The sequence below is a fragment of the Sus scrofa genome, chromosome 8 (genome assembly GCF_054392235.1).
Source record: "Sus scrofa isolate SSC_HxYL_T2T_F1_AM1 chromosome 8, Sscrofa_HxYL_maternal_Yorkshire_Landrace_v2.0, whole genome shotgun sequence".
NCBI lineage: Eukaryota > Metazoa > Chordata > Mammalia > Artiodactyla > Suidae > Sus > Sus scrofa.
In genome coordinates this window covers 115855131-115879391 of record NC_139390.1, presented here as the reverse complement: position 1 = coordinate 115879391, position 24261 = coordinate 115855131, and the positions used below count along the sequence as shown (strand labels likewise).

The 24261-nt window shown below is 39.4% G+C and overlaps 1 protein-coding gene and 1 long non-coding RNA gene across 51 annotated transcripts in view; one reads left to right on the top strand and one right to left on the bottom strand.

The window, feature by feature from the left end:
- The window catches only part of LOC110261983 (uncharacterized), a 59449-nt gene extending 45661 nt beyond the window's left edge, over positions 1-13788 (bottom strand). Inside the window, exon 1 of the long non-coding RNA XR_002346436.2 lies at positions 13485-13788. This is a non-coding gene — a long non-coding RNA (uncharacterized LOC110261983). The remainder of the gene's footprint in view (positions 1-13484) is intronic.
- The window catches only part of ANK2 (ankyrin 2), a 607793-nt gene that overhangs the window by 501862 nt on the left and 81670 nt on the right, over positions 1-24261 (top strand). For all 50 annotated transcript variants that reach the window (XM_084973140.1, XM_084973126.1, XM_084973116.1 and 47 more), the window contains 5 exons: positions 2445-2543; positions 3241-3339; positions 12912-13010; positions 13878-13976; positions 21424-21496. In XM_084973140.1, coding sequence (XP_084829266.1) covers positions 2445-2543; positions 3241-3339; positions 12912-13010; positions 13878-13976; positions 21424-21496 — 469 coding nt within the window. The remainder of the gene's footprint in view (positions 1-2444; positions 2544-3240; positions 3340-12911; positions 13011-13877; positions 13977-21423; positions 21497-24261) is intronic.

The window sequence follows — 24261 nt, the reverse complement described above, 5'->3', positions numbered from 1 at the left end:
CTATCGCTCCCAAGAGTTAGCATCACTGCAGTTCAAGCAGTAGGTCCAGATTGTTGTAGTATCTGCAGGTCCTAATTCCAAATTCATGTGAGGGAGAGAGGTGACAGTTTCATCTGGGGTCCAGCCCAAGCAACTGCTTCTAGGCTGCTGGTTTGTGCCCACGACCTAAGTCATTTTCATTCAGGCCAAACATCAGAGGCACCTGTGGGTCGTGGGCAGGGAACTCAGTAAAATATAAATTTCTGAGCCAGCTTCAGCCTAGCTTGGCTGGTTATGGTGGCGGTGGTCGGAGAATCAGTGTTTTTAATAATGCCCCTCTGTCCTTTCAGTATTTCTTCAGAGAATAGTCTTTGTGGACAAGCAAATTAACTATAACAGAATAATAATCATGGATATATCAAAAAAGATATCATTCAAATATAAAAAATTAGATTTTGGAGTTCCCATCATGGCTTGGTGGTAACAAACCTGACTAATATATATAAGGATGTAGGTTTGATCCCTGGCCTTGCTCAATGGTTTAAGGACCCAGTGTTGCCATGAGCTGCGGTGTTGGCCACAGACACAGCTTGGAGCTGGTGTTGCTGTGGCTGTGGCGTAGGCCAGTAGCTACAGCTCCATTGCAGCCCCTAGCCTGGGAACTTCCATATGCCATGCGTGCAGCCTTAAAAGTAAAAAAACTCTGGATCTTCACATGTATATGTCAGTGTTTCTCCAGATATATCTATAACCCTATCTATCTATCTATCTATCTATCTATCTATCTATCTATCTCTATTTTACACTTGTATATGCTCTGCAGCAGCCAGCTGCTGAGAAACAAAAAAATTGGAGCCTATATTTATAAGTTAGCTCATCACTTAGTGCTCTTAATGTTTTTTTTATAATACATGGTATGGGTTTACTGAAAATTAGGTTTCTTAGGATTTTCCACAAATATACAAATAAGATGTTTTCTACATCCCACTGTTGAGTTAATTAGTGCTTTTGGAGGCCCAAATGTAAATTAGTCTTAATAGCATTTGTAAATAGGTTATGTAACATATGTTCCTTAGAAAAAGCTTTGAAAAAGACAGGTTGTCTTGAATGCCTCTAGAGTCTGTGTTTTATCCCTCGGAAGTGTTCCAGCATAGCCCTTGTCCTTGTGCACCGCGCTCTATCCAAGGGCCTCACAGGCTCCTTTCTTAAAGTATGAGATCAATTATAGGGTTAGCCTTCCAAAAGATATTTGCATTTTAACAAGAATGAACGTGATGAAGCCCTATGGTGAAATTCAGTGAGTCAGCCAAACAGTCCTTGAAGTTTGGGGCTTGGATTTCCTTGTGGTCATTAAAGTCATGCCATTCAGTTGGTCTTCTGCCCTGATGGGGATATTCTCACCGTGGAAGCCAGTGGCAGAATATTTCATGTAACATCAGTATGCAGATGAGTCATGTGTTTATTGTTCATGAAAAACAGATCTTCTTTCAGAAATAAACACAAGAAACCCCAAAAACAATTCAAGTAGAATTTTGAGTAGAGTGGAAATTCTATAAGGGCAGAATTTTTTTTTTTTTTTTTTGGTCTTTTTGCCATTGCTTGGGCCGCTCCTGCGGCATATGGAGGTTCCCAGGCTAGGGGTTGAATTGGAGCTGCAGCCACCGGCCTACGCCAGAGCCACAGCAACTCGGGATCTGAGCCGTGTCTGCGATCTACGCCACACTTCATGGCAATGCTGGATCCTTAACCCACTGAGCAAGAAGTGAACCTGTGTCCTCATGGATACTAGTCAGATTCGTTTCTGCTGAGCCATGACAGGAACTCCTAATTCTTAACTGCATTTTAATTGTATATTCAACTGATAAAAATAATTACTTGATGTATATATGCCAGGAAATTTACATAAAACTAGCCAACTTATGGTGCTGTATATAAATCGTGGGGTTACTTTCTATTTAGCTCTTAGAGGAACCCCCAAAATAATATACGATCTTTTGGGTGCCAGAGAAAATTATTCTGAACTCATTTCCTGTAACTCTGGACAGTTTTTTTTTTACATTGATGTGATATTTTATTGATGAAAATATAGATTATTGCTGTGGTTATAAAGTAGAAATAGTCATTGGTTTATCAATTATTTAAGTGGATGAATAGATTCAGCAGGAGGCACAGATGGGTTTAAAAGGAATGTTGTTTGGAAGTTTATTAGCTGAGTTACTTTGAAGTCTCACATCATAATATAAGTATGCAATATAGAAAATGTAATTTGCTGAAGGTGTTGATTAATTTAGAGAGTATGTCTTGGATGGAAAGGCATATTAACTTGGAGGGTTCGTCTTAGATATCAAAAGATATAGTTTCTGGGAAGAGGCTATCAATTTTCCAGGATTTTTTTCAAGACATGGTATTATAAATGAGACAGCATGTTTTCTTCCTCAGCATGTTTGCTTCCATTCTCCCTACAGAGTGGACTCACGTCCTTACACCTTGCAGCCCAGGAAGATAAAGTCAACGTTGCTGATATTCTCACCAAGCATGGAGCCGACCAGGATGCTCACACAAAGGTAAAGTGAATCTCTGTCAGCATAGGACAGGTTCTGACCTGGAGGATTCCCCGCAGCCCCCATTCAGGTGACCCCAAATCCAAGTCTCCCCTCCTCAAAAGCCCATTCTGAATTATTTATGACTCTCTCCTGCTCACAAATCTATAATGGTTCTCCAGGTTTGCTGGAATCAAGGCATCAGGACTCTACAAAAAGATTGCAGTTTTGCAGACTTAAGTCTATCCTCTCTCCCTTATCGATGCAGCTAGTCAAGATGACTTGCTATCCTCTTCCTGTACTTGCCTGCCTCTGTGCCCTTGGTTTTGAAATGGCTTTTCCCTCTCCATCGCCATTAAATCATACAAGCTCACCTTAGCTACCTTTTTCATGCATCTCCTCTGGGCCCCCCTTTCAGACTCAGTCTCTCTTCTGTTTTCAGATCCTATTATTTGTCTCTTTCTCTTGGCTCTTTGACCGATCAAGCCACACAGGCATGTCTGATCTCCTTTACTGTGTTACATTCCCATGTTGAAGGATCTCTTCTTATTCGTATTTGCATCCATGGGATGCATGTGTCATCTACTAAGAAATACTGCAATCAAATAGAATTTCTATCTACCCTACCATAGCTGAAATGCCACCTAATCCTCCTCCTCCTCCCCCTCCTACTCTAGTGAATTACTAGAGCAGTAATTCATTTCTTTACTCTTATTTATAGCTCGGTTACACTCCTTTAATTGTGGCCTGTCACTATGGAAATGTGAAAATGGTCAACTTTCTTCTGAAGCAGGGAGCCAATGTCAATGCAAAAACCAAGGTAAAATACTTGTACTCATTTTTCTTTTCTGTAAGCAAATGGTTCAGCCGTAGGGACACTTCACCAGCTCACCATGGTTGCAAAAGTAGTTTTAGTTCTTCTAAAGTGATTTTGAATACGTGATGTAGGTTTCTACAGTTGTTGGGGACTTTTCATTCTAATACCCTTTGATAGCCATGGAGGTAAGCTTCAGAACTACTTCTATTAGAAAGTTCAAGTACCACCCCCCCCAACACCAAGGCTATAACAAGGTAGTGTGGATACAATAGGTGCTAGCTAGAATCCCTTGAAGTTCTGGCCCATTTCCTTTGCATCATTTCAAGGTTTTGGCCCCTCTCCCCCAGCCCTCACCTCCTGGTAAGGAAATCCCAACAGGCAGCCTAAACTGCCTGCCTTTCATTTTTAATGAACTCTATCACATTTGGGATATCACATGGTTGTGCTCAGTGAGGCAATAATGTGTAGGAAGTGTTCAAGGATAATGCAGAGCTGACTTAATCCCAGATGTTTTTCCTGATGGCATCTGAGCATTGCTATCCGGCAAAGCAAGATGGAAACCTAACACCACACTTTGGTACATTTACATTATTTCAAAGGAAGAGAAGTGCATAAAATAACTACTGTTACTATGCATCATATAACCTGCAGATCCAATTTTCTTGGTCCAAAGAAACAAGTCGTCGCATTTGTTTAAAGTTTATATTTTTGGAAATCCCCAAAGACAGCTGTGTGAGCAGGCTCAAGTAAATTAGTGTGAGCACATTCGGGAGTTTTCAAAGATGCTCCTGATTAGAAACGTTAAGATCTGGAAGTCCATCTTTTTACATCCTCTTCAAAGCAGAAACCAAAGCTTATCTATACATAAGTGTGTTTGTAAGTGAATTAAAAATCAAATTATTTTTAAAATTATAAATAATTCTATTAACGATTGATTCAAAACTTCCGATCTGACTCTAGAAAGAGTAAGTACTGCCCGGTTTCTGAGCAGTTCTTGAGTTCTCATGAAATTGTACTTTGAGACATTTAAAATTTCCAATATGAATTCTCAGGCATTAGCATGTGATACCATTTTTGCTGAGTCAGTTCATACATAAGCACTACAGGAAAGACTTTCTTGTTGGAATCCAGGTATTCTTCTGAAACGTATACATGCAGCAGTGCAAGGAGATTTTGGCAGAACTTGAAAATGTTTACCACATTGTTTTTGTCAAGTGTCTGACTATTGAAATGTTTATATTTAGGGGCCAGACATATTGTCTAGGTAACATCATTTACCTCCCTGGGGTTTGAGCGGCATTCAAATGGACATTTGGTTGAGAGAAAAATCTGAGTTTAACTTTTCAGGTTTTTAAAAATTGAACACATAGATTTTACTTGCTTTTGCAAGTAAATATATATTTTCATGTATCTTCAGGGGAGTGGATAGATCCATACTTCAAACTATATTCTTTTAATAAACACTTCAGAATTTTTTCACATAGAATGACATTTTTGGAGAAAGAATTTAGTTTTCTTCCTCACATCCCATCTGTAGCCATAGTTACTAAAAACTTGTTTTGTTGCTATGAAAATATAAGCATATGTATTTCCTTTACTCTTCAAACATTCACCATTTAATATAAAATTTTGGAAAAGTTTATAAAACTTTGGTATAATATTTATAAACACAATAAAAGGAATTTTTTGGAGGTCCCATCATGACCCAGCGGTAACGAACCCAACTAGCATCCATGAGGATTCAGGTTCGGTCCCTGGCCTCACTCAGTGGATTAAGGATATGGCTTTGCCATGAGCTGTGGTGTAGGTTGCAGGCATGGCTTGGATCTGGCATTGCTGCAGCTGTGGTATAGGCCAGCAGCTGTTGCTCCAATTTGACCCCTAGCCTGGGCACCTCCATATGCTGTTAAGTGTATTGCTTTTTAGGGAAAGAAATATTACTTAATGTATGCTCCTCAAATATCCATGAATCACCTGATTTGAGAGCAGAGTCTCTGCTATAGCCAAAAGTTTCTCAGAATCCCTGTAATTGATTTTATTTCTAGGTCTCCTGGGGTTATTCTTTTGTAGGGATAACAGACAAGGCAGAGCTGATGATACTCTAGGCTGAAGGACAGTGACAGACAGACTCTCACACATATGGTACATCCCTGTGGATGGAAAGGCTGAAGGGAAAGCATAGAGGGAATCAACGTTTCGCTCTGTGCCTTGTTAAAGAAAAATTTAACGAAGTAAATTTTAAAAATCTAATTGGCTTTGTTGAATGACTCATGAATGGGCAGCATCTACCTAGCGAGTAGAGAGAAGCCCCAAGGACTGTAGAAAGGGAAGGGTGTTTAGAGGCAGGACAGGAATCATAAAGGAAATAGATTATTTCAGGCTTAAGGGACCTACCTAAGGGGGACCAAAGGGGTCTAGGTGGCTGATTACCTCATCTTTCTTTGGGGGATGTGGCAGATTATCTCTTTGCTGCTGACCCAAAAATTCCTGACTGTCTAGGTAAGACTACATTTCTGGAGAGGTTGCAGCTTCAGTTGGGGTTAGGTATTAAGCCTTGTGGGCATGGCCTAGGTTGAGTGACTCCACTTGCTGTTGTTGTTTTTAAATACCCCCCCTCCTTCGGATCAGACTCTCAGCTTAACTGAGATGTGTAGCTGAAGGTTTCGTGGTTTTTGTTGTCCCTTTATGTGGTATCCACAGGTTATGATGTTTTTTCTACTCCTGTGCTATTCACAGATCACCACTTCAGATTCACAGTCTTTAAGTTGGTCATTCTTTTCATTCCTTTTCTGATGTTCCATTCTTAGGCAGATCATCTGCTTTGTGGTTAGCAGCTGTAAACACATTTAAAGCTCTCGAGAGAACACAATGCACCAGGGAGATTATTATTATTTTGGGCAGAATAATTCCCAATTTTTGGAGTGTACTTTGGAGCCATGGTACCCAAGATACAACCCAATCAAAATTAACTAAGTCAGAGAAAGACCCCACTGAAGGGGTCACCTTTTTTAAGCCAAGTGATTTGCTCAGTGATCTTACGTCATTGTTTCAACTCCCCTAGAAGGGTTAATCCAGGTGCAGCAGGTGGTGTTGGCCACAGCACACACTCTTGCTCAGCTCAGAGATAATCAGGGGCTATCCTGTTAAGAACAACTTTGGCCAGAGAGTCTAAGGATCTTTCTTGGGCAGCTATTAGCAACAGAAGCTGCAATATCTTTAAGAGTTAAGGAGAGGTTCCTCATTAGCATTTACTCGTAACCAGGGAAGTAGGAATCTGTCAAAAGAAGTTAATTTTGAATCCTGAATGCCTCCTGGTATTAAGGGTCTGTGGACCATGCAGGCAGTTGTATTCTGGCTATTCTCGCCTTGTAACACTTTCTTGGCATAGAGCCTGGACACAGAGGTCCCCAAATATGGGATATTAACCAGAAACAGGATAATAGACCAGGGTCTCTAGCATCTTAGACAGATCAGAGTTTTTAAAGTTTATTTGTTTACTTTATTTTACTTTTTTTGGTTTTGTTTTTTTTTTTTGCTATTTCTTGGGCCGCTCCCGCGGCATATGGAGGGTTCCCAGGCTAGGGGTCTAATCGGAGCTGTAGCCACCGGCCTACATTAGAGCCACAGCAACGCGGGATCCGAGCCACGTCTGCAACCTACACCACAGCTCACAGCAATGCCGGATCGTTAACCCACTGAGCAAGGCCAGGGACCGAACCTGCAACCTCATGGTTCCTAGTCAGATTCGTTAATCACTGCGCCACGACGGGAACTCCCTGGATCAGAGTTTTTGATGACAAATCCAGCAGTCTGCAAGTTTACTCCTCTTAGTAATAGCCTGGGAGATGCAAATAGTGGTGTTATCTTTCCAGGCCAATGCCAGAGGAAAGGAGAGAAGAAGAGAGGTTTTCATGTTTAGTTAAAATATGGAGTCATGACCTGGTGTCTTGGGAAGAAGCAGTCTGCCTCCATTGTCAGCTACTTCTCTTCCGAGTCAGTTCGATTTGGAGGTCTTTTAAGATTTGGATGGAACCAGATGTCAGGTGGAGTCTTCTTTAACTGTGCAATGTGTACCCATGGGCTGAATTGTTGCAGTTTAGCTGCCATCTGAATAGCAAAGAGGACCTGGTAGAGTCCCCTCTAAGGAGATTCAAAGGCACTCTTAGTTCTTACCAATTTAGTTTTATGACCTTGAAGTTCTCAGAAACCTGCATTTGTCTAAAGGTGCTTTTCTTGGCTTTTTCTGAAGATGAAACACTTTTTCAGGAAGACTTCTGCAAAGTGTCAGAGTAAAACAGTAACTCTCTGCAAATGACAAAAGACTTAAAAAAATGCCCATTGTTAAAGATCTGATGGGGAGTTCCCGTCGTGGCGCAGTGGTTAACGAATCCGACTAGGAACCATGAAGTTGCAGGTTCGGTCCCTGCCCTTGCTCAGTGGGTTGACGATCCGGCATTGCCGTGAGCTGTGGTGTAGGTTGCAGACACGGCTCGGATCCCGCATTGCTGTGGCTCTGGCGTAGGCCGTTGGCTGCAGCTCCAATTAGACCCCTAGCCTGGGAACCTCCATATGCCTCGGGAGCGGCCCAAGAAATAGCAAAAAGACAAAAAAAAATAAAAAATAAAAAAATAAAGATCTGATGGAATTGACAAGGACATTTGGTTATTTTAGTGACATACACCTTTTTTTGTAATTATGACTGATAACATTATAGTAGGACATATCAGTCTTCCACGAATTTCACACAATTTATGAAATATTTAAAACATACACATATAAACGCAGCATAAAAAAGGCTTTGCATTACTTATTATTGACAATGCTTCCCATGTAGTTTGTTTTTTGTTGTTGTTGTTTGGGTTTTTTTTTTTTTTGGTCTTTTTTTAGGGCCTCATCTGCAGCACATGGAAGTTCCCAGGCTAGGGGTGAAATCAGGGCTGTAGCCACTGGCCTACACCACAGCCTCGGCAATGCAGGATCTGAGTTGCGTCTGAGATTTGGGACAACTGTTTTAAACGTTTACCTAGAAACCTTTATCTCACAACCATTTACTTTACTTGTTTTCAACAATTATGTTTAGACCATCCACAAAAACTCCATGAGACATTACACAAAGTCTGTCAATGGTCTAAGTTATTTATCTGGCTGACGAATTTTGCAGGAGGTAACGTGAACTTATTTGACTAAAAAACCCAGGTAGAATAAAAATTTCTGTCATCTGTATTATATTCAATGTTGATAACTCTAAAGACATATCTATTTTAATTAAACCATCAAACGTAAACTAGCTTTTATTTAACAAATATTATCCCAAATCACATGAACCTGAAACGCCTTTGGGTTAGTTTGAATCCTAAATTTATAAAAAAAAAAAAAAAAAGGCTTATCTGTTTAAGTGAATTCAATAGAGCTCTTTTACAAATTAACTTTAGCAATAGCGTTCAAAGGCAGAACAATACTGAACATCTACACCACACACACACATGCACATATATAGATATAGATATAGATATAGATACGCATGATATACACACAGACATGAACACAGATCTTACAGTTTTCATTTAAAATTTAAAATTTTTCCTTGATCTAGATTTTTGGGCAAGGATACTTCTTTAGCAGTTTTTTGTTGTTGTTTTTTTTTAAATCCCCTATCCTCTCCTCCTTTCTCTTTCTGCAGTTCTCTAGAGCTGTATTTCTAGCTTTGCAAAGATTTTTAAGATCAGGATAGTAGCACTGTACTCTGGAAAGAACTGGGGTGGAGCCTGGATGCTAATGGACTGACACACCCATCTACCTATGTTGGAATGTTTCCCTCTGGTCATATTTAACTTAGAGGAGATGGCCAAAAATATTTTGTAGTTATCTGTTGGGCTTTGAATATCTGCTTCCAATTTGGCCAAACTTCTGGTCATGAAGTTATTAAATCCTTTAAAATAGCTTGTCAGGTTTCAGCCAGGACAAAGAGTGACTATCTCTGGGAATACTGAACATACTTTTAGACTCAAGAGATGTCCTCCAAAAGGATACAAAAGATATTATCTTCACAAGATCTAGAGTCCCCTTCAAAGGCAGCCAAAAGAAAGAACCAACAACTTGCATGTCCCAGGCGGGCAGAAAGCCAAGCCAGGTACTTAGAACATAAATGGAGGCAAGCAAGAAGCCAGTGGCTATTCCTGAAAATGAAACGTTCAAATCCAGTGGGTCAGGATTTGAAACGGAAGTAACAACATGAAATTTTATTTTCCTGTTTCAACTGGGCACTACAGACAGGTTCAATAGATCTGGCTCTGGTAAGAAGTCCCACCTCTCACAGGCTTCTGCCACTTTTCCCCGGGATCCTTTCTGGAGGCTCTTGTTTATTAATTTCCATTTTCGCTTTCCTTGGCCATTTAGAGGAATAACATAGCAGTTTACCAGAAAATCTCTCCAAGTCTCAAGTCTGAGGGGCCCATATGGGGACCCTCCTTCAAAGATAGACATGGGGGTGTTTGAAAGGCCCTTAAATATGGTGGGCTTTTGTTGACAGTTGTCTGGTCTCTTAGAGTGGAAAAGACAATGCAGACAGAGGATTACTAGAACTAATACTTAGGTAGAGGAGGAGAAGGGAGCGGTAGGAATTATGTCAGTCTTAACAGTCTTCTGCTTTAAGTACTATCTTTAAATTTTTCTTAGCTTTTTGCAGCAAAACTTTCAATGAAGCCTTTTGGAGGCTCTTGGTTGCCAATTAAAATGTGTATCCCTTGCTTTTAAGTTCACTTCTTAAATGACCTTATCCAATTGGAATGTTCCTTGTAATGGCCACTGTAATTTCCCTGAGGGCTGGCAGCAATTTGGTAGGACCCTAGCTTCAAATGGAGTTCAACCCATACTTCTGTCCAGCCATATTTTGTCGCAAATGGGATGCAACCCATATTTCTGTCTGGTCATATTTTGGGGTCTCCAACATAATAGTTACGAGACAAGACTCTCAGGACACAGTAAGATTTTGGCGACTTTGTAGATGTCTATAGGTTCTGTGATTATAGTTCTTAGACATAAAATAGGCAGTTGTGCCAGAAGGGGGTGCACTTGACTCTTTAGAAATCTCTTTGTACTTGTCTTTACACAAAACAAGACAAGTCTGTGCACCTGAGTACTCCAGCAGTAACCAATTATTGCAGCCTGGCCAAGAAAAAGCCCTCATGCACCACCACCAGTTCCCAGCTTGAAACCTAAGACTGGGGGAAGATCTCAACAAATGGGGACTGTGAACTGATTCCAAACAAGTGGGGAACTGAAGCCAGCAGTGGACTCTAGGGACAGAACCATGGGCTGGGGTTTCCAATCAAATAGGAAATTGTGGGCTAGACTACCAGAAGTTCTCTATTCCAAACAAATTGGGAACCACCCAAAAAGCCAGTTAGATCAGGAGCTCAGCAAAAAAAAATGGAGCTCAAACCAAGAGGAATTTACTAACAATTCTCAGAAATGGTGGGAAAGACAGTGAACTCAAAAAGGGGTTTGCAGATATCAAGCCTGTGTTTCTTATTGTTCCCCAAATGCCACTAGAAGTTTACTTTGGATCCCACTGCTGCCACCAAATCTGTTAAAAAAAAAAAGCAAAATTCAACTGCATTAAATTTTAAAGATCTAATTGCCTTTATTGAATGATTCATGATTGGGTGTCATACTTCTAGTGATTAGAAGGAAGCTCCAAAGGGATACAAAAAGAGAAAGGTTTTTAAAGGCAGAATAAGCAAGTCATGAAGAACAAAGATTATTTCAGGCGTAGGTGACCTACCTATGGGGACAGACAGGGCAGATTACCTCATCTTCCTTTGGGGTATGGAGGTAATGTGGCAGATTACCTCCTTGGTGCTGACCAGAAAACTACTGACCAACTGGTTAAGATGACATTTCTGGGGAGGCTGAAACTTCAGTTAGGTTCGGTATTAAGCCCCAGTTGGTGGTATGGCCTAGCATAAATGACTCCGTTTGGGGCTGCGGCTTTCTTTTTAACAGCGCATAGACAGACACTTCATGTAGACATGACATATTGCTCATGAGGAGGCAGTGACACTAGATATACTAGGGATGTAGATTCTTACAAGTGGAAGGTAGGAATGGGCTACTCAGAACTCAGAGCCCAGGCCACTAGATATAAGGGATATAGATTCTTACAAGTGGAAGGTATGAATGGGCCACTCAGAACTTGGGTCTGAAATACATAGATTTTATTGGAGGTGAGGCAGGAAGACAATAAAAAAGTAGTCTCATAGCCATTGTCTATCATGATCTTCTACATAGGATCTGAACTAGAAGGATTGTGAAGAAATTACTTAACCCTATTATTGGCAGTTTTATCATCTCTGAAATGGGGAGAAAATTATTCAGTCATTTGTTCAGGCACTCATTTAGTCACCCATTACTTACAAAGCACCTACTATGTACCAAACACCCTCATTTTCAGAGTGGTAATAAAGGTTAAAAGGGACAATAAATATAAGGTTTGATATCTGGCATAAAATGGATACTTAGTACACAATAGCTATTCATGTTTTGCTTTCAAGATCCTAGTGCAATTTAATTAATGTGCATATGCAAGCAACCTGTACCATACCTACTGCCTAAGCAAGACTGGCTTCCCATTAACCTGGCCAGCAAGTCCTCACAGATCACAGAACTTTCACCTGAAAGTTTAGACCAGAATGTTCAAAAGAACCTACTTTTAAAATACATTTTTTTTTATTGAAAGTGGGCCATTAAGCTTCCAATGACATCTTCTATTCTCTTAACTGTGTGCTTTGACAGAAGCTGTTCTCTGAAAGGAATATGAGGGTTTTCGTTAATTTTTTTGGACAAGTCATTTTATTTGCTAAAAATATTTGCTGGGAAGGAGAAATAAACAACATAATCATTTCTGTAGATGTCATGTTTTTATTTGGTTTTGACTGCTGCGTAATTCTAGTTTAATCAACTCGTTATTATACCTTTAAATTTTTTATTAAAGTATAGTTGATTTACAATGTGTATAGCAGACTCAGTCATACATATATATATATACGTTCTTTTTTAATATATATTGTTTTCCATCATGGTCTAAGAGAATATGAGATTTACATTTACATTTACATTTACTTTCATTGACTTAGAATTCTTAAAGCTAGCCCAAAGTGTAATTATGGAGGAAGTCACCAGGAGCAAACAGTGGTTGGTGTGATTCTCAGCAGCTTAGGTGAAACAGTTTACTCTTCCTTTCTTAGGGAAGAAACCACTGCAAGACTGCCCTTTCTCATTATAAATCTTCTCTCAGCATACCCATTTTTACTGCTAATTAGTGAAAATATAATAATAGCTATAACTTGGAGTCTGTTAATCTTGCCGTTTCAAAAGCCAGCCTCTTTGTTTAGCGGACCATAAGGTGTGAGGGAGTGTTTGCTGCTGCGAAATGGGTTGCTGGCGATACTGTGCTCTACCACGCAGCCCTGATGGTTTGCTTGTAAATAAAGTTAAGAAACGCACAATGAAGGCTAACCTAGTTTTCTCCTCCTTCTGCACATCTCTGCCCGGTCCACCACCACCGTCGACCACAGAATGGCTACACGCCTCTGCACCAGGCCGCCCAGCAGGGCCACACGCACATCATCAACGTCCTGCTGCAGCACGGGGCCAAGCCCAACGCGACCACCGCGGTAAGGCGCCGGCTGCCCCTCGCCACCTCCCCTTCCTCCTCTCCTGCCCCGGGGCTGCTTGGCAGTCCTGAGTTCCCGTACGTCCTCCTAAAACAAGCCCCCGCACTCGGGAAAGCCCGGGATTTCCAGAAATCTGCGCACTTTCACTGGGAAGCGGGAGTGACTCAGAATTCTGTCCCAGGAGAGGGGCCCTGCGCTTGGGCTGGGGACGAGCTCTGCTTCCAGCTGGCTCTCAGCTCCGCTCCTGCCTGGCCTTCTTAAGGGAGCGCAGTTTCCGAGGCTGCTGGCTCAGATGGAGCTCGTTGGGATGTGGAGCCATTGAAATGTAAACTAAGCGGAGCAATTAAACCAACCGGGCTCCCCAGCGGCCTGGGCTGGAGCCTGAGTCGCTTGCTTGCGTTCTTTTGCGGCCGCGTGAGCTTCTGCACAGCTGCAGCGAAATATGTTTCTGTGTCCCCCGCGGTAACAGCTTACCTGCAGCAGATGGCCTGACCTCTGCTGGGGAGTGAGTGTCCTTGGTACTTGAGGAGTTTTCGGAGGCCTCATCCTCGGTTCAAGGGTTACTTTCCTAAGCACAATGCAGGATCCTTAGAGCTGTTTGACAACCTTAGGGTTAAAGCAGTCAAGTGCTTCTTATTAGGAAGAGCAGGCAGATGCAGCTTGTTGTGTTACCATGGTGACCCGGGCGCTAGTCTAAAGAAGTTACAAAGAAGATTCAGATGTAATGGTAAAAACTAGTGATTTTCCTAAGCTGTGCCTTGTTTTGGAAGGAAATACTGGCTCCCGCGGAGCCACGGGTGAGCTCATTGGCTCCCGGCGCCGTCCTCCCTCCCAGCCCTCACTCTCTTTCTTTCCCTCTCCCTTCAGAATGGCAACACTGCCCTGGCGATTGCTAAGCGTCTGGGCTACATCTCCGTGGTGGACACCCTGAAGGTTGTAACGGAGGAGGTCACCACCACCACCACGGTAAGTAAGAGGAACCCAGCAGCTTCGGCTCCGTTGTCCTGGTTTTTAAACCCCAGACATTTTCACTTGCAAAATGTTTTGCGCGTTTGATTTCGAACTTCATTGGATGAACATATTGCAGAGCATTCATTGCGGCATGCAGATGTACATGCCTCTACACACTAACGCAGGAATTGCAGCTTCCTTTAGTCAAAAGAAACCCATATAAAGGGCGCGAAGGTAATTTTAAATACTTTGTTCCTTTTGCTGTGACTGATTTCTTCTTTGCTGGTGTCTCTGCCCTTTTGCTGTAGTTGGGTGTGACACCTACTGCTGGCAGAGTGGTAAGACACTGCACAGCAAACTTTTAATCTTCGCCCAGAGAGCACGCCAGCCTCTGGGGAGACTCTGATCCCTGCTATGCTCACAGGGGTCAGATGCATTCCCAGGGAGAACAATTCAGCCTAATGGTCTTCCGGTTTCTGATTAGTATTTTTTCATTCCAAAAGAAAATTGAAGGTGCTTAGAAGGGAAACTGTGTCAGTATCTTGACAGAGCCTATATTTAAAATTTTTATTTTCACTGTTGGGAATATGACTGCTCATTCTTTAGGAGAGAACAGTGATCGTCACTGGCCTTTGCCAGAGAAACTCTGGAAGAGTGAAGACCGGGATGATAATGAGTCCTAATGCTTTCATGCTATTCAGTTGGAGCAAAGCCTAAAAGAGGCCTCCTGAGAGGGAGACTTATAGCTGAAAGTGGAAGTGCTCTTCCCTTTGCATTTATTTATTAGCTTTTCTCCTTAAGCATCAACTCTAAGAACACAGCTTTTTAATTTCTCTTTGTAAAGCAGAAAAGTAGAGCGAGAGCAGAACATTAGATGTTCCTTAGAGACAATAAGGTCATGTATCAACAAATAAAAAAATTCCGAATGAGGTTCTGGTAAATGCTCCAAGCTAGGAATGATGCAGATAGAGTTTTAGAACACTTGGTTCTTTTGATAGATGTGAAGCAAACGAAAGGAATTTTGTTCTTCAGGTTGACAGCAAGTTCCTGTTGACAGACCTTGAGGTAGATGGTTTGACGTGAAGTTTTAAATAGAGTGGAGTATGATTTATTAATGAACTGCAAGACACAGACTGAATTTAGATGAGCGAGAATGGCACTGCTTGTTTTCTCAAGTGGAATCTTAAAGCCTTTGGCCAGTGTGCCACAATATTTGTAAAGATTTAAAGTATAGCATTAATAAATGATGTAGCACAAAACCAAGTCTCGTCACTACCTAGCACTCTACTTCTGAGCCACTTTCTAACCTCTCATACTGGGAAAATCTTCATATTAGGAACCTGTATGCGGTGTCTTTATTTGGCATCTTTGAAACAGTGTGTCCACCAGAGATAAGTGAAGCTTTTAGTGACACGATTGGCTAAACACTTGTGTGCTTAGAAGTCCCATTTTTCTCTCAACGTGATTTCCTCTTCCATGTTCTGGGAATCATGTATGCACATTTTAATCAAATGACCACTAGATGGCAAACTTGCTTCTTTTTAGCTGTCCCGACCTGCTTTTCTTCCATTCACTTCATTAACTTATTCTTCTAGTTTTTATTGGATAAAAAAATAGGTTCTGTACTCAGGGCTGAAGAGTTATCAGTGGTGAAAACATTGCCCCTCCTTACCAGCAACTTACAGTGTGGTGGGAGTGGAGAATGAAACTTAAGTTTGGAAGAAAAGAAATGCTTTTATGACAATAAAAGTATAGAAGTTACATGTCTAGTTTCAAAGAGATCTCAGGCCCTCTAAATCATAATAATAAATATGACTTCGAGTGAACAATTTAAACTATATAGGTCTATTTTCAAAGGGGAGCAATTAGCTTTTAAACACTGTCACTACGTAAGTTCTCAGACACCATGTCAAAAATCAGGCACACAGCTGTCTCTCCACACATCTAACTCAAGGAGGATATGAAAACTCCTCATAGAACTCTTCTGTGAGTTTTTTTTCCCCTTTCTGATAACTTAAATCTCTATGTTGCCTAGCTAAGCATTGCTCCAGCAAAACCCATTATACTTAGAAATCAAGTTTCTAGGTGAAAACCAACAAACGGTTATAAAACATAATAGCATATCTGCTTTCAGTTGTAATAATAAGAAATCATTGTCCACATTAACTGAACAAGTATTCCCTTTATCTAAACGGGTAGTTTTATTTTTATTTTTTTGATAGGCAAGAAATAAATTTATTAAGATAGGATGCTTGTGAGAGATGCAAGCTGGCAGGCAAGGAGGCTCTTTGGTTTTATTGGTTTTGATGCTGTCCTATCTTTGCTTTGTGCTCCTCTTAGAACTGTGAGTTTTATTGTTTTATGAAATGGAATTTGGGATTAATATTGGAATGAACTTATTCCTATCTGTAATGTGTATTCTTACTTTAGCCTTCCTGTCTTTCAGGAGAGATTTTCATTCATTCTTTTTCCACATAATGATAATATTAATGATATTAAAACTATAGTTAATAAAAATGTGTCAGACATTGAAGGTAGATCTAGGATCCAAAGTTAGGTTGTCAGATTCCTAAATCCACGTTCTTAACCACTCTAGCAGACTGATCTTGGCTTTGCTGACAGTCGCTTAACAGGAATTCTGTGAAAGAAATGTTTTCACCTAACTTTCACCTTTACAAAACTAATTTAAATAATGCCCTTTATTGATTTCCACAGACGCATTATTCAGTATCATTTTCTAAAATCTACATACAGATTCACTAAAAATAATTTGGAACTGCTCACTGGTGGCATGCAAATAGCATGTAGCAATTTAATAATTACATAAGCTCAATCAAATTAAATTTAATGTTATTACCATGTAAATGAAAGAGTTGAACTACAGCCATACATCTCATCTATGAAATTGCACATCACAGGCTTTATATGATGTGCCCCTTGAGCAGCCATGTGAGTTCTCTGCCATCAAAGAAAGTTTCCTTTGCAATTCCTCCCTCCAGAGTTCTTTACCCCAAAGTATGAATAAAGTCATTGTGTGGTGAGAAGAGCAAGGCGGTAGTTTGTAAAGGAAATGCCACTGCTCAGAAATTTCTGAGACATTTTGGAATCATGGTTTGTTTCCTTAACCTTTGCTTTTCTAACTTTCCTTCATAAGACCCAGCAGGGGATATGAGACAGTTGAGCGTTCTCCCAGGATGACAATTATTGTCTGTCTGCTGGAATGAATATTAGAGTGGGAGGGACATGTTTCTGGCAGCAGAAGCCAACACGCTCAATCTCCTAATGCAGTTTGGAAGGACTGTGAGATATGACTCATTGCTCTACTTATTGACCAGCTATCATCAATTATTTGCATAGTTGCAGTGATCCTGTTTTTTATGTTGCATATAATCATTGATATGTAGAGGATAAATTACTGAATAAGCTGCTAACATAAGAATGACATTATGTTTATATTATCATTTAGACATTGGACCTAGATCTTATCTGATGCCGTAAGTCCGTTAAAACAGGAATCATAAAAATGGGAATGCAATAAATACATGTAACGTCATTCAACACCTTTTGAGGTTGAGTCAAGATCTTTTCTTTGAATATAGTTCCATTGACGAGAAAGATAAGTTGTTTTTGCACAAAGAACATCATCAGTAACACATTCTATATTGTGAAAGTATCCTACAATATCTATAGCTATATAACAATTATCCTGTGTATTATCTTAAAGAGGCACTAGACTGGAGAGCAGAACCTTTTTAAAGTTTTGGCACTTTTTTTTCCAATCTGCTGTAATTGTCACAGCCACACATGAGTAGCAGTTATTTTTGGTGACCCATCTTTGAGACTTTCCAAATCATTGAGTTTAATTTTTATAAAAAATATTATTTACAGTATATGTAACTGACACACAAAAATTATGTTAGTATGTACAATTGGTATAAATGGCTTGGGAACAAAGCCAAGTTTAGCAGTAGCCCTGATGGGAGCCAGTGTGTGTGGACTTTGAAAGGTGGCATAGGAGCCAAGGTCACTCACCATATTGCCGACTTGCTGAGTGTATGATACAAAGGAGGTGCTTGGCCGGGGGCGGGGAGGAGGTGCCCTAAATGAGGGGCAGTAAAACACACTTTCCTTTGCACAAAACAAACTAGATTTTTTCCACCATTCATTAAACATGTTAAGGACTCATGTTTTATTTTCTACATCATGACAGATGTTAAAAAACTCGTTATTAAGCCTGCCGTCTATTCTATCCTATTTGTTTTGCCACATTATATGATTTAATTACATCCTATTATACTTATGCATCATGCACTACTCATTTTAACTTTCAAAGTAGTTTCTAATCTTGACCATAGAATTTGAGATTCTATAGCAGAAGAAGATGCCCATGATCATTTAATTATAACCTTGTTTGCTCTGGACTATTCAGATGCAGTTGCATAAAATCATGTTATGTTTTGCTAATCAGGTTTTCAAAGGGCACTTCATGTAAATAGAGACAATATATATTCATTTCTTATAACATTAGTCATGAGCAGGAAAACTTATTTATTATCTACTCAACAAATATTTATTTATGACCATTTAAAGGTCAAGCACTAAGTCATGTTCAAATGCATCCTATATTTACTACATTGTACATAGAAGGCAGTTTTTTATATCTGTGCCAAAAAATATCCATGACCAATACGATCAGTGTGTTACTTTTTCTGTTGCTGTATATGTTTGCCAATAATGACTTTAATGGCGTTCAATGACCAAACTAAAGCAAAGTTATTTCCACTCTCACAAGTTCAAAGAAAATAGAGTCCCATTATCAGCATGTGAAAATAGAAAAACCGAGAATGTCAGGCAATATGACTTAATCATTTAAGGTGTATTTCCATCAATTATTTTCAGATGGAGAAGCATGCTCTTGTGGCAGTGTTTCCTAGGAAAGGCAAATACTCTAGGACGTTTCCGTAAAAATGGGCTTTTAGGTGTATTCTAAAACACCATTTCAGAGATGCTGATTTAATTGGGTTGTGTTGGGACCCAAGCCACAAAATGTTTTAAATTTCTCTATTAGTTTTAACATGCAGGTGGAATTGAGAACCACTAATATGGCACTTAGGTTATTATCTAGCTTTATACATTAATATTATAATTATAATTCAATGGTGTATTATACTCATTTAAGTTTATTCATTCATCAAATACTTAGTGATTATATCTTATCCTTTAGAACTTTTGATAGATGTTTTTGTCTTTCCTACAGGTTTAGTTTATTTTCAGTGAATAAGTCATTATAGAGTTATTTAAACATCAGAAGCAAGATACTAGAAAGCTAAATTTACTACTCTAGGCTTCAGCTGTGCCTTCCAGTTGAATTACATGAGACTTTCTTCACTTTCTCAATTTCTTCTTTTAACTGTGATGTCACCCCAAAGAAGATCTGTTTCATCATTAAGTGGATTTAAAATGTGTTTGGCATAATTTTGTCATCAATTTATTCAAAATGTATTTGAGAAGCTCCCACTGTGTTTCAGGTTTTGCAGAAACAGTCTTTTTAATGACTCACATTCATGTGGGAGGGGCTAAAACGTGCTGTTGGGTCATGTGCGCAGGGGACCTCGATGCCGTAGAGTGAGATGCTGCAGATAAACAAATAAACTCATTGGGGAGCATTAGGAAATGCGTCTCCAAGGAAGTTATATCTCATATGAGCCAAGAAAAGAGAGGAAAGAATATCTCTGGTAAAGAAAAGACTTATATGGAAAAGCCAGAGGCATAAGAGCCTATGGCTGCCTACACTCTTGTAGCATGAGGGGAGACGTGAGGCCTCCCCCCTCTCCTTACTACAGCCCAGGGGTCTTCCCAGCCGGTTTACCTGACCCTCGAACCACCGGGGGAGTTCATCCCATTATAATTTACAGTCAGCCATCCATATCCATGGTTCTACATTGGTGGACTCAACCAACCTCAGATCATGTAGTGATGTATTTACCACTGGAAAATATCCATGTGTAAGTGGATCTGCACAGTTCAAACCTGCATTATTCAGGGGTCAACTATACTAAGTTGGTTTTTTTTTTTTTTTGCTGGAGAAAATGGGGAGCCAGTGAAAGGTTATTATGATTTAGTCAATTCCTCTTAGCACACAGAAGCTATACTTGGATATGTAAGTATATTTTCAGATTAATCACTTGAATTTCCCTGTAAATATCTTTGAAGTTCTCTACTGCTTTTGGAAAGAAGAGAGTGGGTGATAGGGGTGTCGTAGCCAAACAAGTCTGTAATATCCATGTAGCAAAGATTAAAAACCTAGACAATCTACTGTATATAGTTGAAGGTTTTATTCTTTTTTCGAGAGATCAGTTTTTGAAAGTTCCCATAACAATGCTTACTGATGTACCTGATACACTTTCTATGCAGAAACTAGAGAGAATTTTGAGACAACGAACCTCAAAGTCATGAGATTTGAAATTTTTGCTTTTTTAAAAAATCACCTTGGTACTCCCTGGTGTCTAAAACAGTGCCTGGCATTCAATAAGCACTAAGAATGTTTCTGGAGTGCCTGAATGACCAAAAAGTTCAGAGGCCCTTCATTTTTAACAAGTTTTGGTAGCTGATACTTATTGAATACTGACATATACCAAGCACAGTTCTTAGAGCTCTTATGTAATTTATGTCATTGAATCTTCAAAACAATTTTATGAAGTTGTGTTTTATCCCCATTCTACAACCAAGGAAATTGAGGCCCAGAAAAATAAAGGGACTTGCTAAGACCTCATAACTAATAAATGATGAAGTTAGAATTTGAACGCAGGCAGCCAGACTCCAAAGCCTGGACTCAACCTTCCATCTACTTCAGGGATGGAGGGCAGGGGGCTTGACCACTCTGGAGTGCTGCTGTGGGAGGTAAATAAGAGCAAAAGAGAATTATAGCCAATGAAAGACCACAAGGAAGATTGATTCTCTGCTGTTGATCCTCTATCCCAGAAGAGATGCATCCCATTTTTTTTTACTCAAATCGTTTATGTCTTTCACATTGTTTACAGCTTCTTTCCAATGGCTTTGCTTTTAATAAATTGCATGTGTTCACTGCTTCTTTTTAAAGCTTTCCTGAAGACATTCCTTCGTTCATTTTAGGGAAGCTCTGAAAACACAAATCTGCTTCCTCCCTATGACTATTAATACCATTGTGAAAGAATTTATTTTGCGAATGAGAACTCAAAATCATCAACTTTCTCTTGTACAACTTCATTGGAGTAAATGGATCACCTGTGTTCAGAAAGAACAAATGAGTTTCCATGAAGGAGAATAAGAGACTAAACTTCCAAATGTCTATGTGGAGAGCATGGAGTACTTGGGGCCCAATGGCTTGCTCATGCTATTGATTATGACCTCCTCCGTGATTACTTTTGATCTTTTGTTATCTTTTTGTTTTTAAGTTGAGCATTAATGACTTTTTTCTTTCCAGACTATCACTGAAAAACACAAGCTAAATGTTCCTGAGACCATGACTGAGGTTCTTGATGTTTCTGATGAAGAGGGTAAGACTTTTATTCAATCTCCTATGACATCTGTCATGGTCTTACACAAAGGAAGCCATCCCTTTTCTCAGGGTCCAAGCTGCTGCAGTGGGTGTGGATGACAACATCTTAGCACTTGAAGTCACCTTTTCACCTTTGTTTCAATACATTTACTTTTTCAATTTGGGGGAGGGAGGGTTCTATTTGTATATAGTCAACTGGTATTATTTTTAATGTCTTACTAAAGAACAGGACTGGGAAAAGGGAAAGGACCTGGGATTGACTGTCTCTTAAAATATCTACCTGGTAATACAGTTATTGTTAATACATGTTTTAACTATGCTAATTATTAAAATGCCTTAAGGTAAAAGAACTTATAGTGTCCTCTATCAATGGTATCTCTATTTTCTAATTGGTTCAAATGTACAGAATATAGTTCAAATCCAGAGGAAAAGAGCTTTAGAGAAGGTTAAAAATAGCATAACAGTAAGACATAGAAATTCAACATAAGGAATTTGATTCCTTTTTTTTTGTTTTGTTTTGTTTTTTTGTTTTTCAGGGCCACACCCAAGGCATATGGAGCTTCCCTGGCTAGGGGTCGAATTGGAACTGTAGCTGCTGGCCTACGCTACAGCCGCAGCAACACCAGATCCAAGCCACATCTGCAACCTACACCACAGCTCACAGCAACGTAGGATCCTTGACTCAGTTAGCAAGGCCAGAGATCGAACCTGCATCCTCATGGATGCTAGTCAGATTCGCTAACCACTGAGCCATGATGGGAACTCCATAAATTGTTTTTTAAATCGGAAAATATACCCATATTTAATATCTAAAATGTAGTTTTAGAGTTGATAAAAATTGTCTAAGCCAGTGGATTTCAAAGTTCTGAGAAGCTCTAAGAGGAGCTGGGGACCAGTTGGGGTGGCTGTGGGACATGATGCTAGAGGTCTTGCCAGCAGAGTTCCTGGCTCCCCACCTCTCCTTTGCCCAGGGTAGTTGACTTTTCCTAAACAAAAAAAAAAATCTGCTAAAAAATCATGAATGCAGCATGTACAGTATCCAACCAAGTTTCAGTGGTACAACTATTGGCCAAGTATACATATTTGAACAATACATTTGTACGTACATATGTACATGGCAAGTATATACGTTTGGAGTTCCTGCTGTGGCGCAGACGAAACAAATCTGACTAGGAACCATGAGGCTGCGGTTCAATCACTGGCCTTGCTCAGTGGGTTAAGGATCTGGTGTTGCTGTGAGCTGTGGTGTAGGTTGCAGACGAGGCTCCAATCTGGCATTGCTGTGGCTGTGGTGTAGACAGTCAGCTGTAGCTCTGATTTGACCCCTAACCTGGGAACTTCCATATGCCATGGGTGCAGCCCTAAAAAGCAAAAGAAAAAAAAAATTATCACCATATAGGATGGTACTAGGCTCAATATTAATTGCTTTTATGAGAAAAGTTAAAGCTATCTCTGTAGGTTCTTCAAGTTATAATCATAAAGTAAAACTTTATGTCAAGATACCATTACTTGAAACCAATTTGTTAATTCACCTGTCTGTCGGTAACAGACGTCAAGTTGTCTCTGCTTTTATAAGAACTAATGACAAGAACGAACACATATTGGGTCAGTGTATTATTCTAAGTGAGTCAGAAGGCATTGACAAAGCTAATGGTTTCAAGTACTTATTACCATAATTTTGGGTTCTATCCTGGTTCTTGCCAGTTTTCAGCATTCATTTGGGCATACTCTTTTGTTTTGTGTAATCATTTCTTATCTTACATGCTGAACAGCTTTTAAACAGTTTGGTGACCACTTTCTTGATGGAGAAGTGCTTAATGATTCAGGTACCTTTTGAGGCAATTGTTGGAGTGAAAGTTTGTCTTTCCTTTTAATTTTTCTTATCTGGCTGGAAGTAACCTGCTTAATATTTAAATCTGAGTGCCTAATGCTAACTTGTGTTTTTTTTGAAGTAGTGTGTATAATTTGAGTGGAACTGTTTATGTGTGCATTTGAGTGTGTGGATTGTATTAACTTGGAAGCTTAATGCCATGAGTTGCTTATACTGTTAATGACTTTGAGACTATTATTGAGACCTATTAACATAAACTAATGAACATTATATAAATATTTTCCCAAAACTAATATTTCTTCTTAGAATACAAATTTAGAGAAAGGCTAATTTTTTTAAAGGTTGACACTGAATTAACATGAAGTATTAACAACTAAGGCTGCTTGATATGCAGTCATACCAAAAATTCTTGGATAAAGATATGTTTTAGATGTTAAAACTATAGTATTAGGAGTTATAGTATAATTTTTTTAAGTTAACTAAGAGTAAAGATAACCATTAAAAATTATTTAGGAGAACTTTAACATAAAGGGGAAAATGAATAATATAAAAGTTTCCAAAGTACTTGTGGTACCAGTTCAAGCAAAGTTATTACATGAAAATCTGAATTTATAAATCAGATAAGTTAGTGATCATTTAATTGAAAAAATGGTTCTTTATTTCCAAAATAATTTTTAGATAATTCTAATAGCTAATTCATGCAAAGTAAATCAGACTTATAGAAATTACATTTATATGAAATATTCTCTTGGACCTGCCCATTGCATACTATAAGATCATGCTGTAATATCTTGCACAATTTTATTAAAACTGTTATATATTAAAAGTTATTAGTGATAAGAACTCTTAATTTGAGAGGAGTATTGGCTAACAAGCAAGAATATCTTTCGTAGTGAGAGAGGAAGCTTTCCATGTCCAGATGTAGCCAAAAA